A 14,950-nucleotide genomic window follows, 5' to 3' on the forward strand; every position below is an offset into this window, starting at 1 on the left:
TAAAAAACAGAGAGAACCTCCACCAGCTCTCTACAAACTAGGCTTCGTCTGCTGAATCTCACCGTACATCTCTCTCAATGGAAAGGACCCAAAGTGCCAATCACCACGGCAGGGAAAACAAATGGCACCTAAAAACCACGGGAAAACCCAGAGAAAAGTGCCTAAAATCTGCTGCCATCCCAGTGGCGTCCGTTCCCCGCACCCAGCAGCTCCGAGTCATAGCACAAAGCTGGCAGTGTCTGCGGCACGGCCAGCCACCTAGCTCCGAGGCCAGCCACACGTGGAGACAGGAGCCGGACGGAGCAGTCGGGTAGAAGCATTTCCGAGAACGGGCAGTACTTGTTTCCAAACTCTTTTTGCAGAGAAACCCTCCTTTCCAACACCACGTAAACAGGGCACCTAACAGAGATGCTCTTTAAAAAGGCGCTCTCCAGCCCTGACTGAGCGGCTCAGTTGGTTGGGGCATCGTCTTGTACACCGAAAGGTCGTGAGTTCAATCCCCAGCCAGGACACATACCGAGGTCGCAGGTTTGGTCCCCAGTAAGGGTGCAACCGATCGATGGCTCTCTCTCCCATACTCTCTCTCTCTCAAATCAATAAACATATACTCAGGTGAGGATTAAAAAAAAAAAAAGAAGCAGTAGCGGCTACCCCAATTTGAATTGGGGGCATGTGCAGAGGCTACTACTTGTCTCCTGATAGCTACGGTTTTCTCCTCAATAAACAAACAAAACAAAATTAAACAAACAAACAGACAAACACTGAATGAAGACTACAGTTCCAAGGCACCCACTAGCCAGGTAACCAAGTCCGAACAGATGGAACATAAGTGACCTTCAGGAACCGCACCTGCCTCCCCCCTGCCGCCTGGCCCCGAAAGCCATCTCAGACCACAGATGGTCGCTGTCCAGCAAAGCGACCCAGCGATGTGCTGTGCACTGCAGGACACTTACCAGACCTGGCCATCACCCATCCAATTCCAGCAATGCCCGTCTATCTCAAGAACATTCAAGAACCCAAATAACACCCCAAGCTTCCACATGCCCCCAGGAGGACCAGCCCCCAGTTGAGAAGCAGTGGAGGAAGAGTCAAGAAACGGAAATACTAAGTGACCCCGGTCCCAATGCAGCCACTGGCAGTGAAGGCTCGGGTGCCCCTGGAGCCCCAGGACCAGCAGGAAGCCGAAGACTCACCTCACTTTTATACTGGTCCCTCTCCACAGTGCATTTGTCCAGCTGTCGGAACACATCGTCCAGCTGCACCACCATCTCGTCCATTTCAGTCTTACTCTCGTTATTGGTACACTGACTGCATTCGGGCTTTACATTCTGCAAAGCGCTGCACTGTTTCTTCAGTCTTTCTATTTCTTCCAGAGCTTGCCGATACTGAGATACCACGTGGTCTGGGCTTTCGGATTTCCCATTAATACTTTCAAGTAAATACACAGCGTCAGTTTCAGTAGACTGATGGCAAGTTTCCTTCTTCACGTATTTGTTGACCATTTCCAGTATCCTATGTTTTAACATTCTGATTTCGTCAGCAAACATCTGACACTGTCTTTTGTAATTTTCTTTTTCTTGGGTAACTAGAAGCACCTCATTTCTCAGTTCATTTAACTGGCACCCAGCATCACCCACCGATTTATCAAAGGTTTCCTGGGCTTCGTACGTCTTTCCTTCGGCTTCCGCACAGGATGACAGCGTAGCCGTATCATTCCTCGTATTTATGTCATTTTCAGTAGTTTCTTCCTTTTTGACAACTACACCTGGCACTTCAGTCTGGGTGGCCACAGCCGCGGCCTGATCACACGCGGACGGTAAGGTGCCTGTTGAACTAGTCTGGCCGCCAGGTTCCATGTCGCCCACAGGCTCGGCCTGAACACCACCCGGCTCCGTGTGGCTCTGCTCAGACTTCACCTCCACACCGTGATCTACTGCGGGCTTGGGAGTGCTGTTTTCCTCCAAGATGATGACGTCTTCGTCGTCGTCCTTACAAGCGGAGTGTTCAAAGGCTTGATTATTCAGTTTCCGATGCTTTGCATTCAAAATTGAGGAACGAGTAGAAAGCCTCCGTTTCATGCTAGAAAAAAATTAATAGAAGTTAATATTATAAAATACAGATATGGACAAAAGAGATGACCTTGAAATAGTCTACCTTGCAATTTGAATAAAAACTTTATTTTTTAAGACACTGGTGTATTTATCACATAGTACTGCCCAATGAGTCAATGGAGCAGAGATTACGTTCTTTTACAGATGAGGAAAGAGACCGTCGAGGTGTTGTTCAAGTACCAGGTGTGTGCTGCAGACACCTCTCCATCCGCTGTCCCCTGGGCGTTCCAGTGCACCCACGTCCCAAACCAGGCACCAGCCCCCCGCCCATCGTGATCTGTCTTGTCGCTCAGTGACCGAAAGTGATCACTGAGTAAACCTGTGCGCCCTGTCCCTTCATGTACAAGCACCTCCCCTGCAGGAACATTTGCTTGGTTTTCTGGGAATTACCGCCCACTGATTACTTTCTGCCCCGCTTACAGGGCTTGTGACTCAAGGGCCCTGCAACTGTCACCATCTGAGGGGGGCTCCTCTCACGGGAGCTCCAAGGGCAGGGAGGGAGAGGGGTTTCTCACCATGGGGCACTTGAACTTCCACTTACTCCTGTTTCCTAACTGTGCTCACCCACACCCTGCACAGCACACCCCGGCCCAGCAGGCCGCCTCCCACAGGAGACACAGGAGGGGCCCAGGGACCTGCCCCCCCTCAGACCGCCAAACGGGCCCCCTGCTTCAGACCTGTAATTCACCTTCAGAGGCACCTGGTGCTCCAAGTTCGCGGTCTGTCTAGGGACCTCTAGAGGTGCTCAGTTAACTGGGAGTTGCCCTGTAATTTTTCTTACCAGGCTTATTGTTTGTCATTGTCAAGACTTAAGTTTAGTAAATCTTTCCACAGATTTTGGCTCTCTGAATTTGAAAATACATATATGCTTTAAAAATTAATGAAATTTTTCTCCATTCTCTTCTTCCATTTTAATGAGTCACTTTTTTAAAAAAAATTCCATCCTTCTTGGTCTGTAAACTTTACCCATTTTACTTTTTCTTACTTTGGAAGCATTCGTATGAAGAAACACCAAAAATAGGAAGGAGACTGGTTTAGAAAAGTTCACACAAGTTCTCAGTTAAACACAGTCCAGCCTCAAAACGAGTCTCCAAAATGGGAGCTGTAAGGGCAACCTACTTTGTAACACGTCCTCCTTGACGTACACGTGCATGAAGCCAGTCACTCCGGTCTTCCCTGAGGTCAGAAGCCCCTGCAGGGCTCTGGCCGGTGGCTCAGCTGGTTGGAGCTCCGCCCCGAGCACCAAAAGGCTGTGGGTTCAACTCCCCGTTGGGGCGCGTGTGGGAAGACAACTGACTGATCAACGCTTCTCTCTCACATCGATGTCTCTCTCTCTTTCTCAAACCAGTAAACATATCCTCGGAGGACTAAAAAAAAATCCCTTAGAAAATTTGAGGAAGCTACAAAACCTCTCGGAAAAACCGGCCTCACTATGTCCGAGAACCTCGTTCCACTGTTTCTCGTCCCACCGTGAACACCAGGTGCAGTCGGTGTGACCCCCCGTTCCCCGGCAGTATGCTCCGCCCTCGCCCGCGTGCCTTCCGTTCCCGCTGCACGGGCCACGCGCGCAGCGGAGCTCTCTGAGGGTTTCAGGAAGCGACCGAAGGCCCACCGGGTCGGGAACCCTCCCCAGCACTGCAGACGAGAGAGCCTGTTCCCTCGGCCGTCACCCCTACCTTTCTTCCCCTCCCTTCTCCAACCACGCGCCCAAACCCTACAGCAGCGAGCGTGTCACGGGTCACGCTAGGAATGCGTGCGTCACGTTTGAGGTTATCTGTCACACTGCCAATTCCTTCACATTTTTCTTTACTCCGACACCGACCATCTTAAAAGCAGAAATGTCCACACTATGGAGAATCTCAGAGAAGTGACGTGATCCAATTCCACCATAAATGCAGTAGTTTTTAACTGACTGCAAGAGGGGGCACTCATGAGGGCGGGGTCGGTGCAGAGGACAAGAGGAAGGTCCCCCGCTGTCCCTGCAGGCGGCGGCGGCGGTCTGGTTCAAGAGGGATGCACTGAGGCGGGCAGACCTGGGCCCCCAGCACCCTGTGCGCCCGCCCGGGAGCGGCACCGGAAAAGCCTCTGTGGCTTCTGCTGCGGCACCCTGAACCCCAAGAGGGCCCGGCCTGGACGTTCTCAGCAGGAACGCCGACAGCGCGGTGGGGCCACAGGCGATGCCAGGCAGGCCGTCGACAGACTACCTACAGTTCGACTTCGCTCCTAGATACGGGAGAAGCCGGATGCATCTGACACCAGAGAAGTGAAACTTCAGGAGACCAACACGAGACCTGAGTTTCTTTCTAGAAACCTCTTTCCCAGTCTTGAAACTCTTAGGTGCTAAAAGTCCTGGATATACAACAGATGCCGACAACATTTTTCTTTCGTTTTTGAGGTGTAATCAGGGGTGTCTGACCTGCAGCCCGTGGGCCGCACATGGCCCAGGACGGCTGTGGGTGTGGCCTGACACAAAATCGTACGTTTCCCTAAAACACGATGAGATTTTTGTTTGGTTACATGTCACAGTGTATGTATGTGTGGACCAAGACAACTCTTCTCCCAGGCTGGCCCAGGGCCGCCAAAGGGCCGGACCCCGGGGAGACGATCCTTCGGATTCGAGAGGGACGCTGACTCTTCTCCCCAGAATGGTTTCCAGAATCAACTGGCAAAAACAGAGGCAGCAAAGGGAAAAGTGAAGTATCTTCATTTTCCATCCTTAGATTCTTCGCTGGACTGTACACTCCATGAATTTCCTTATTCTTAACACCTGGCCTAGAACACTCAAAACGTATTTGAAATGAATCAAAATCTCCATTGATTTTATTATTCCTTTAATCCCTAGAAAATGGCAACCATTTTAATGGGGTTTCAGCAAGACCTTCACGTGGAATAACTGGGACTTAAGTTGACGCCGATACAAAATGTGTATCTGGGTGCACTAAGCTGTCAGGGTACCAGCGAGTCTACTTAAAACTCTTAGTGTCTGGTATGATGTTCGATTCTTTGAGAGGCAACAAAGAATGGCTGTGAAAACGAAACAATAAAAGCTAAGTCACTCGTCTTTAAGACTGTTTACCCGCACAGCAATTTGTGCCATAAACAGCACTTGCTTAAACTGCACTACTGCCTGCCGTACAAGTGCCAAACGAAGGCTCTGTTTCCTGCCCCCTCCCCAAAGGAAAACCACAGCTCCGCGCTGACCTGTTGCTCTCGGAGTCCGACTGGGGGGAGCCCCGATGGTTGTTCACGAGTCTCGTTACATACGCGTTGGCCGCTTCCGAGAGGTGCCCCCTCGGGACGCCGTCCTTGGCGGCCGGGAAACTCTGACTTGACAAAGGGGGCGTTCGCAGCAGCATTTCGGCGTTGATCTGCCGGAGCGGGGAGAACTGGTCATCAAGGCATTTCTCAATGTGCAAAACACAAACACTTTTTTTTAAAGAAATGAAGTTAGTCATAAAGAGGCTGCCTTTCTTTAAACACCAAAGCCAGCCCACTATTCCTCCCCCCAGGTCTGTCCCCACCCCCAAACTCTAGGCTTTTCTACGGGAAAACATCTCAGCATTAACTCCACGCAAACGCACACGGCTGCGGCAGACCGCACTCCTCGCACTGCGGGAACAGCCGCTTGGTCACGCGTCCAGAAACGGCTCCTTCACACCATGGAGGGTGAAGAGAAATAAAAGGGCCCGGGGGAGGGGGGGGCGGCGGTCAGCGGAGAGCAGGGGAACACCGCAGCCCTGGTCTGGGCTAGCAGCAGAGCGAGGCTCCCTGGCGTTCCTGTGGACTCCTCCTTGACTGCCTAGCAACAACACTCTCAAAAGAATGTCCGCCTTTCCTGGGGAGATGTCCAACCACATAAAACGGAACAGTCTGAGTGGAGCTGTCGGGCTGCGAAGGTGGGGCTGGGCACGAGGGCAAGGAGGGGCACAAGACAAGAGCCTGGGGGGCAGCTCAGTCGCTGGGAGCACTGTCCCGGTGCGCCACGGCGGCAGGTCTGGTCCCCGGGCGGGGCGCATGCGGGAGTCAGCCAGCGACGCCCTGGCTGGTGCGGCTCAGTGCACTGAGCGCCGGCCTACAGACCGAACGGCCAGGCACTGGTTTGATTCCCAGCCAGAGCACCTGCCTGGGGTGCGGACTGGGTCCCCAGCGGGGGGCACTCCAGAGGTGGCCACACACTGATGTTTCTCTGTTCCTTCCCCTCTCTCTAAAAATAAATAAATAAAATCTTTTCAAAACTCAACTAACAAATACATAAATAAGCAGGACAAATGGATGTTTCACCCTCTCCCCCTTCCTCTTTCTCGCTCTAAAAGTCAAAATTTTTAACGAAGTGGAACACGTGGACTGAATGAACTTGACCGCTTCAATTTGTTATGCAACTCCTAAGCTTTAGAAACATTGGTTAAATTAATCACCGCCCGGTATAAGACACAGCTACAAAATGGAAAGCTGAATTACCTGAGGGAGCCTTTCTAGTTGTCTGATCTTGAACCTTTCCTTGTCTCTAAAAAGAAGATGAAAACAGTTAAATTTACTCCATTATCACTTTCCGTTCTGTCTTGTGACGATGTGTACACTGCCATCAGAGGGGAGCCCTTAGGTGGGCGCACTTCCCAGCTCTTCTCCCGGTAACACCCTAACCTTGGCGGGCCCCAATCTCCCAGCCCCACTGTTTCCAGGCCTTTGAATGGAAAAACCCACAGGCGTGTTTACCCCCGTTCTGCTGGATTTACCTTGAAAAACCAGTGCACTATAAGCCGCAACTGCCCGAGAGCTCTTCGTGAACTCGGCCTCGAGCGTGCATCCGCCAGGGTGCCCCCAGGCTGACCGACCACCGCTCACCCCCGGCTGCTCTAGCCACCCCCACCTCCCACTGCGCCCACGCACACGGCACTCCAGCAAAGCCGAACACACCGTGGCTCCCTGCGCATTTCTGTCCTACCTTCAAGGCCTACTACAAAATGTCCTTGATGAATTTTCCCGTCCCCTGCCCTCACCATCCCCAGGCCCGAAGTTCTCTCTCCATTTGGGCTTCCCAACGGGACCGGACTGCGCTTCTTGTGGTACTTTGCCAATTTCTAAATGGTAATACATGCGTCGCACCTTGCCTGTAAGACTACCAGCTCATCAAGGGCAGTATTCACTTATGACACGTCTGGGTGTGTGTGATCCCCCAAAGACACCCTACTCTGTATGCAAACTATCTTGTACATACAGCACAGCAATAAACAGCAGGTGGGAAAAAAAGCAGGAACCCACAGCATAAACTGTTTTTAAAAAGCACTTGCTGCGGTGCACTCCACATCGAAATCCTTTTCGGGGGCTGGGGAGTGGGGTGGGGCCTGCGGTCTTTCAGCTGCACAGCCAGACACTGACCAGCCTGGGTTTGACCAGGGCGGGCGTTCCTGCACACGGACTGTTTGTCGATAACCGTACAGTCAGGCCTCTGCATCCTTGGGTTTCCCATCTGCAGATTCGTACGAAGGAGGCCAACCTAAGTTACAGGCAGACTTCCGACTGCAAGGGAGTGGGACGTGGGGGCTTGGCTGGTGCCTCTAAGGCCCACGCTGTTCAAAGGTCAACTGTTCAAAGGTCAACTCATACTGCAGACACACTGCTGTGGAGGACGTGGGCATTCCCTCTTTCCCCACTGCACATTAATAGCACACTCACTTCTTCTTGTAGGTTTTTTCGTAAGTGGGATGTACCAAATCCTCATCCTCAGGTTCTTCAGGAACATCGCAATTTCTGGTCGGAAAAATCACATGGGAAGAACAGGTCACCGGCGTCTACTCATCCGCACATCCTGAACAGCATTCCTCCTTTCCAAAGGGCACTGCCAACTATATGGTACCTGAACTGTGGGTCAGGGTTATTGGAGCAATACCATTTTTCTGGAAGCTGGTCTATCCCGTCTGGTAGTTTCCGCCACTTCAGACAGGAGTCGCATTGCACCCACGTCTGGTCAGGACGCTTCCTACGACAGAACGACGAGACACTAGCATGGGAACGCGGATGCCAAACACACGTCCACTAGATTGTCCACCCCGTTCCCACCACAAAATGCCCCTGTTACTCAATTCTGTTCCTGAAAACTCTGTGACAACACTATTATTGTGAATAGCAAGTTATACAAAAACAATTCATTTTGGTTACCTACAAAAGGTTACAAATGAGTGGCCAATTTAAGCAAAGTGACTTAAATCTATTATTTCATAGCATACTATTAAATTTGTTCTATGATAATAAAAACTCAGAATATTTCAAATGCCTTGCTCTGAAACTTATATTAGCATCTGCAACGTCAAATCTAATATATTTATTAGCACAATAAACCACACTGGTACAGAAAATAGACAAGTTGTTGTATTATACAGTTTAAATTTTTATAATAGTATTATATTTTACCCTCTATTATATACATCTCTGAATAACTAAAATTTGTATGTTCTTTGTTTATAAAACACTTTCTTACTTTTATCATTTAAAAATCACACTGATCCTGTAAAGAATTGATATTTGACATATTTAACAATGAAGACTTCACCTTAATGTCAATAACTTCGTAATCTAGGTTTACAAAAATGCATTTACACAATTATATAAAACTTCAAACAATCTGGAAGTTTATAAAGTACATATAAACCCATTTCAAGAGGTTACATAATGCATGTGTATATAGACACACACAAAAAATTCAATGGGAAATTAATACATTGAGTTGTATCTTTGTTTTTCATTATATATCTGGAATACCTATCCAGCAGTACAGAGTTATTACTTATTCACAGGACAGTTACCACGTGCTCAGTGTGTTCCTGAGTGCTTGCCAGGCTCCTATCTTTTAATTCATACAATTCTAGGAGGTAAATGCCATCAACGTTTCCATTTTACAAAGCAGAAAATGGAAGCTTCTAGGACGTCAAGTAACAAATTCAATGTCATAGTGACTTAAGCAGCAGAACTAGAACCTGAACTCAAGTCTAGCTTTACACTCACGATCCCACAACACAAGAGTTTTTCAAACTATGAGATGCAACTTAATAGATTGTGAAATTAATTCAATGCGTCAAGATGTTTTTAAAATGAAATAAATAACCCACAACACATGGGTAAATACTGTTTCATAAATCTTCTGTGACTACGTGTAAATGTATACAAGGTCTGTCCAGAAAGTATCCACCCATATACTGTGAAAAAGAGAGGCATTTATTAAAGAAGATACAAGAAACATACACAGGACAATGAAGCCTTGGTCCCTTCAAAGTAGGCACCTTGGGACCTCACACGGTTCTCCCAGTTGCCATCAGCTGCCCTGTCATATTTGCCTGAATCTCATCAATGCTCTGAAACCTCTTCCCTTTCAAAGTTGATTTTAGTTTTGGGAAAAGCCAGAAGCCACAGGGCACCAAATCTGGGCTGTAGTGGGGCTGAGTCACCTGGGTGATTAGATGTTCTGCAGGGACGTGATGCGTGAGCGGGCGCATTGTCCTGATGAAGCTGCCAATCACCAGGTGCCCACAGCTGCAGACTTCTGAATTATCAGAACAGTTTCTGCAGAGAATGTTCAAGCCTAACTTAAAATCTAATGCAGATTCATTGCTCTACTCGCTCAGTCATTTTGAATGAGACGGCCACAGAGTACACAGGCTCACTCAACAGCGTCCACCGCCCCCACTGGCTATAGCGCAGTGAGGTCATCGCTGTTCACACACGCTCATTCCAGTCCACTCTCCCGGGCCGACAGGTTACATCGATGTCGCACACACGGTTCCTGTTGTATTAACAACAGTTGGGCTTTCTGCAGACGGACTTCGTGTATACTCATCAGTCCATTTTACCGCATGCTGGTTTGAGTTGTAGGATTTACTTCTCACTGTGAGCTCGAGTCAGCTGTGAACACTGTACAATCACTATTTCCACAGCATCACACATATTATGGTGGGTTGGCACTTTGAATGTATACTTACTGTATGTCTTCAACGGGCAAATTTAGAGGATATTCTGCATTTTTCTTCACTTTCATTTCATTCCAGTAATCATTCAGTTTCTCTCCTAGTGCTAGTATTGTAAGCCTCAAAATAAGAAAAAAAATATAAAATCAATTTAAGGGAAAAGAATGATAAAGATTAAATTTTTGTCAGCCCTGGCTGGCGTGGCTCAGTGGACTGAGCACTGGCCTGAGAACTAAGAAGTCACTGGTTCGATTCCCAGTCAGGGCACATGCCTGGGTTGCAGGCCAGGTCCCCAGTTTTGGGCCTGTAAGAGGCAACCACAGATTGATGTTTCTCTCCCTCTCTTTCTCCTTCCCTTCCCCCCTCTCTAAAAATAAATTAAAATAGAAAAAAAATTTTTGTCAAACACGAGAAAGCACAAACAACCTAATAATGATCAGGTAGACACTGGGGAAGGGAGGAGGGACTCCAAAGCAAATTGAAAACAAATAACGACAATTTTCCTGGGAGGACCTAAGTTCCTAGAGCAGAGCACAGAGCCAGGATCATCTAGGAAATAATGACAAAATGATCACAAAATGATACTCTGGGACTCCAGTTGTGGAAGCATGTTGTCAATCAATTACGGGGAGAATCACAGGCTCTCTGAATTTGAACCCCAACCTTATAAGCTTCAATTCAAATCAGAATGCAAACTCTTGGTTCATGAAAGTACACGATCATTACCTGTGGGTGTACTTCAAATAGCTTCTGTCCCACAATTAAGACTTTTCATTCTCCCACAATAACATGTTTTCTAAAGACTGACTTTAGATTGTGGTAACACTGGTTAATAAACTTACACAGGTCTAAGGTGCACCATCTCCAGTGCATCACTTGCATACTGCACTGTGTGCTCCGCCCCAAGCCGCACAGTAAGGTGTTAAAAAGGAAGTCAGTGGGACCTCCTGAGATAAGTGAGACTAAAGCCACGATTCTCCCTCATCTCTTTTTCTCATCACCTCTGTCCCACAGGCAGTGAGGCTGCACCCATTCCTGCAGGGCCACCAGGTGGGCACTTACTTGACAGAGCGTAAGAGTTTTCAAAGGTCATCAGCACGTTTCACACACCAGCAGCAGTGTATGAGAGCTCCAACTGCCCCACACTTGACAACATTTGCTGTTTTTTTTTTTTTAGTACTGGAGATAATTTTTCCATTTCTGCCCATTATAACAGTCTTTTTGTGTCTTATTTAAAAAAAAACACACACACACACAAAAAAACAAATCCTGCCTAACTAAAGGTTACAGAAATATTGTTTCCATTTTGTTTTTGCCTTTCCCGGTTAGGTCTACAATCCATTTAGAAAGGACCTCTGGCTTCATTTGAGAAGTAGAAGGTGGAGTTCACATTATCTACACAGAGGGCCAAGCGGCCCGGCATGCTTGGAAAGGTGGTCATCTTCTCACTCCACCTGAACGTAACCTTTGCCATAAAGCAGGTGGCCGTGTGCATGAAAAGCGGGGGCTGTCTTCTGGCTTCTCTACTCTCTCTCACTGGACGGCCTACCCTTTCATTAGCCACCCACAGTCTTAGTTTTGAACTGCGATTTAATAGTGTTTAAGTCCTCTTGCTTTGTTGTTCTTTAATGATTGTCTGACCGCTCCTTGGCCTTCCGACTGTCCACATGAAGTTCAGAGTAAGCCGGTCACTCTTACCAACACCCACACGCCCCTGCTGGGGGTTTATTTCTTCAAACTGGAATTGCATTGAATTGTTTGGGAGAAAAATGGACATTTTATAATACCCAGTTTTCTCATTCCTGGGCCTGGTATTCCTCCTTAAAGTTCACTCTACAATGTTGTGAGTTTTCAGGGTGTTGACATATTTCCATGTTTTATTTACTCCAAAGTACTTGTTTTTTTTTGATGCTGTTATAAATGATTTTTTTTTTAATTTCATGGTTTTTTTCCCTCTTGTTGCTGGTATACAGAAATACTGGTAATTTTTTAATGCTTCTTATCCAACAACCTTAGAATATACAGGGCCCGGCAGAAGTTAACACCTGCTTGGGTTGGTAGGGTAACCATATGGGTGTAATAATTTACAGATTTTAAAAAAAGATTTTATTTATCTATTTTTAGAGAGCTGGGAAGGGAAAGAGAAAGAGGGACAGAAACACTGATACATGGTTGCCTCTCACATGCCCCCAACTAGGGACGCGGCCTGCAACCCAGGCATGTGCCCTGACCCAAAATCGAACCAGCCACCCTTTCGTTCACAGGCCAGCACTCAACCCACTGAGTCACACCAGCCAGGACAACAATTTATAGTTTTAATTTGAACATTTCACCTAAAATGTAATCTGGTGTGCTTAAATGTAATATTGTTATGTTACATAATTACATGCTTATGATTTTATAATCAAATATTTTGTAATAAAAAGGGACATTATTTGTGCCAGACCCTGTACATTACTTGCTCCTTTATTAATTCCAGTTAGCAGATAATTTTGGACTTTCTATAACGTTCATTTCTTTTTCTTGCTTTACTGCATTGGTTATTTCTTCAAGGATGAGGGTAAGTAGCTGATATCTTCATCTCCCTCTCACTCCTGGTGGGAGATCAATAATTCACAGTTTGAAATGAAGCTTGCTGCTTTTTTGTAAATACTGTGTACACTGGTATTGGTAAATAACTGTATTGTTGCGGTGTCCTTTCTGTTAATGGTTTTGTAAAGATCCATTTTTTCCCCTAAATCACATACGGATGTTGCTTTATCAAGTGCTTTTTCTGTACTTACGAAAATAACCATGAGTTTTATTTTTTTAACACTAGTATGATGACTAATATGAAATTTTAAATGTTGAAAATTAACCATGTCATCTTATAACACAATCTACCTAGTTTAATGCCTGCAACCTAGGCATATGCTCTGACTGGGAATTGAACCAGCAACCTTCACTTTGTGGGTTATGCCCAACCACCTGAGCCACACCAGTCAGAGCTTATGCTATCCCTTTGATAGAGTTTTCGTGTCAGGAGGCCTACAGTCATGTCCTCCTTTTCATTTGATATTGACAGTATCTGTTTTTTCTTTTACTTCCTTAGTCTTGCCAGGTATTTACAGATTGTTAACTTTATCAAAGAACAAACATTGAGCTTTTTGATTGTCCTATTTATCAATTTATTGCCCCTCTGCTCCAAAGCCAGTCTTCCTTGCTCAGTTTTGTGGTACTGGAGTTTGACCTTGGAAACATTTACCGTTTGTCAGCCGGAGCAATGTTAAACCCTGCCAGGTGACAACTCGACACCTGCCTCTCCGGTTCTGGGACTCCACTGTCATTGTTCGGCTGGGGCCACTAGCTTCCCGGAGGGGCTGGGCTGTGCTCTGGGGCCTTGCCCCACCCTCCAGCAACAGAGACCAGTTCTGGCGCTCCCAGAGCCTCGAAGACAGGTCTGTCTTTACAACCCAGCCCCAGCCACCAGTGCCCGGCCATGGGAGCCCGCGGCATAGACCAGCGCTGGCCAGGCAGGGAGCCCGTTCCCGTGTTTATCACGGCCTCTGCAAAGGGTCTGAGTCTCTCACTTCAGGGGTAGAGGGCCTTCCCCCAGTTCCTTTTCTGTCTATTCTCGTTCAACCTAGAGGTACAATTGCTCTTTTGCATCAGCTAGTTCTGAACACCTAATGTCCTTTTTTACCCCTTTCAGTAAAACACCTCCTACTATTCTAGTTGTGGATGAACAAGGGGGCCACATACTAAAGCTGACAAGCACAGGGGAGGCCTGCACGCCGGGTGGCCTTACAGACTCAGAGACCTACAGTGACCACACAGGGTGGACGGAAATGAAAACGTCCAACTAAAAAAAAGCACACTGTCCTCAAGGCCCTCCTGTCGCTGACTCCTCAGCGAGCCAGAGCAGGCAGCCTGGTTCATTGCCCCACCAGCGCTGTTTCTGTCCTGGGCCCTGCCTTGTTTCACCGTCCCCAGCTGCAACAGACGTCCTCTAACAACCACCTGGACTCACGTTGTGAAGGATCTTTCCTGCACAAAGTCGAGAACACAACTCCACGGGCTGGCCCCAGGCAGACCTGCTCGGGGCCAGGCCCCCCCCCGCCTCCAGTAACCCCAAGAATGCTGGAACTCCCTTTATTTCCCACAATCTCAGAAATACCTCATCAGTACAGCAGGGGAACGTATTTCTACTTATAGGACACAATTCCCAGGGTGGAAGGCAATGTTTAAATGTGTTTTCTGTGCAAGCCTTTCACCTATCCGTTTTTCTAACGTTCTACAACGTAAAAACACCCACAAGATTAAAAAAATCAGCTTAGAAAAAGTTACGAAAGTATTTCCAAAACACACTCTAGTAAAACATGTAAATAGGCAGCACACCTGTACTCGTTGGTGTAGTCGAAATCTTGCTTATTGTGAGTCGGCTTCAGGAAATTGCACTCTATGATGCCCACCACTCCGACGCCCATGTTGTTCGCCTGCAAGAAAGTGCCATCGGCGTGGGAAGCATCAGACGTGATGCTCAGAGGAATTACCCTTCCACACAGGTTTAGAATTTGTGTCACACATTTCCCTATATTTTACCTCCTGAAAATCGGACTGAAAAACAGTGTCTGGTGGGTAATTTACTTTCCCGGGAGTTAATCCCTAAACGTATCAGAGCCTTCCTCCAAAACCACCCACACTGCTGCCGACTACCCGTTTACACAAGTATTGTCGCCCCCAATCTTACACGATGGAAAAAGGACCCCCCCCACTGGGATCATCTGCTTAGATGGGAGAAAACACAACAAACAAACTCACTTCTGCATCCACAGTGCCTAGCACAGGCTTTGGCACATAATATCCATCCCCTAAGTATGCCAGATAAATTGAGAGTCATTTAGC

General features: G+C 47.5%; 1 protein-coding gene across 3 annotated transcripts in view; it reads right to left on the reverse strand.

The window, feature by feature from the left end:
* Nucleotides 1-14,950, reverse strand: part of MORC3 (MORC family CW-type zinc finger 3) — a 39,128-nt gene that overhangs the window by 4,195 nt on the left and 19,983 nt on the right. For all 3 annotated transcript variants that reach the window (XM_045852565.1, XM_045852567.1, XM_045852566.1), the window contains 7 exons: nucleotides 14,444-14,541; nucleotides 10,082-10,186; nucleotides 7,966-8,088; nucleotides 7,785-7,859; nucleotides 6,570-6,615; nucleotides 5,313-5,479; nucleotides 1,194-2,079 (listed from right to left, as the gene is read on the reverse strand). In XM_045852565.1, the coding sequence (XP_045708521.1) occupies nucleotides 1,194-2,079; nucleotides 5,313-5,479; nucleotides 6,570-6,615; nucleotides 7,785-7,859; nucleotides 7,966-8,088; nucleotides 10,082-10,186; nucleotides 14,444-14,541 (1,500 nt within the window). The remainder of the gene's footprint in view (nucleotides 1-1,193; nucleotides 2,080-5,312; nucleotides 5,480-6,569; nucleotides 6,616-7,784; nucleotides 7,860-7,965; nucleotides 8,089-10,081; nucleotides 10,187-14,443; nucleotides 14,542-14,950) is intronic.

The sequence above is a fragment of the Phyllostomus hastatus genome, unplaced genomic scaffold (genome assembly GCF_019186645.2).
Source record: "Phyllostomus hastatus isolate PE091 unplaced genomic scaffold, TTU_PhHast_1.1 phas_contig_948, whole genome shotgun sequence".
Taxonomy (NCBI): domain Eukaryota; kingdom Metazoa; phylum Chordata; class Mammalia; order Chiroptera; family Phyllostomidae; genus Phyllostomus; species Phyllostomus hastatus.